Source organism: Ceratina calcarata, unplaced genomic scaffold (genome assembly GCF_001652005.2).
Source record: "Ceratina calcarata isolate Rehan_Ccalc_2016 unplaced genomic scaffold, ASM165200v1 scaffold493, whole genome shotgun sequence".
Taxonomy (NCBI): domain Eukaryota; kingdom Metazoa; phylum Arthropoda; class Insecta; order Hymenoptera; family Apidae; genus Ceratina; species Ceratina calcarata.
Genome location: NW_017173654.1, coordinates 12,353 through 12,885, shown reverse-complemented (window position 1 = coordinate 12,885; position 533 = coordinate 12,353). Strand labels below are relative to the sequence as shown.

At 39.0% G+C, this 533-nt stretch overlaps 1 protein-coding gene across 1 annotated transcript in view; it reads right to left on the bottom strand.

The window, feature by feature from the left end:
- Positions 1 to 533, bottom strand: part of sha (shavenoid) — a gene marked incomplete at its 5' end in the record, with an annotated part of 11,237 nt that overhangs the window by 5,330 nt on the left and 5,374 nt on the right. Inside the window, 2 exons of the mRNA XM_026816148.1 lie at positions 180 to 398; positions 468 to 499. Of these exons, the coding sequence (XP_026671949.1) occupies positions 180 to 398; positions 468 to 499 (251 nt within the window). The remainder of the gene's footprint in view (positions 1 to 179; positions 399 to 467; positions 500 to 533) is intronic.

The following is a 533-nucleotide window of genomic DNA, read 5'->3' as shown; positions in this document are numbered from 1 at the left end:
TTTATGCAAAATCATATTTTGTTAACCCCTTGATAATACACTGACGTATCGGAGACGTTAAGAACTTAACTAGTATTAATTAGTAATAGAATTTAAATAGTCATCAAAATTCAGTAGTCATCAAATTCTGTTTTACTTGTATGTCAAGGGGTTAAAGTTCATTCGATTAACGAGCTTACGAGTAGCAGTTGTCGGTCGAAATATGCAGGATTGAAGTACAGCTTCCTCCTCTGAGTTCCTGGTAACACGGGAACGTCCTGTTGATGCGTATTGTCCGCCGTTTCCACCACCCGCACATCCTCTTCCGGTATCCTCTCGCCCAAAATCGAGCCAGAACCGAAGCAGCCTTCCGACTGTTCCATGTACGTGCAATTAGGGTGAACGATTGCCGAGGTGATCTATTCATACCCAGAAGATAATTATCATAGCCAAGGAAGTTCGAATAAAAAAAACAAGGTGCAGATTACTCGAAATTTGTTATCAATGCAGTGATAAGATTCTTATGCAGAATAAAATATTTAAAACATGTTAAG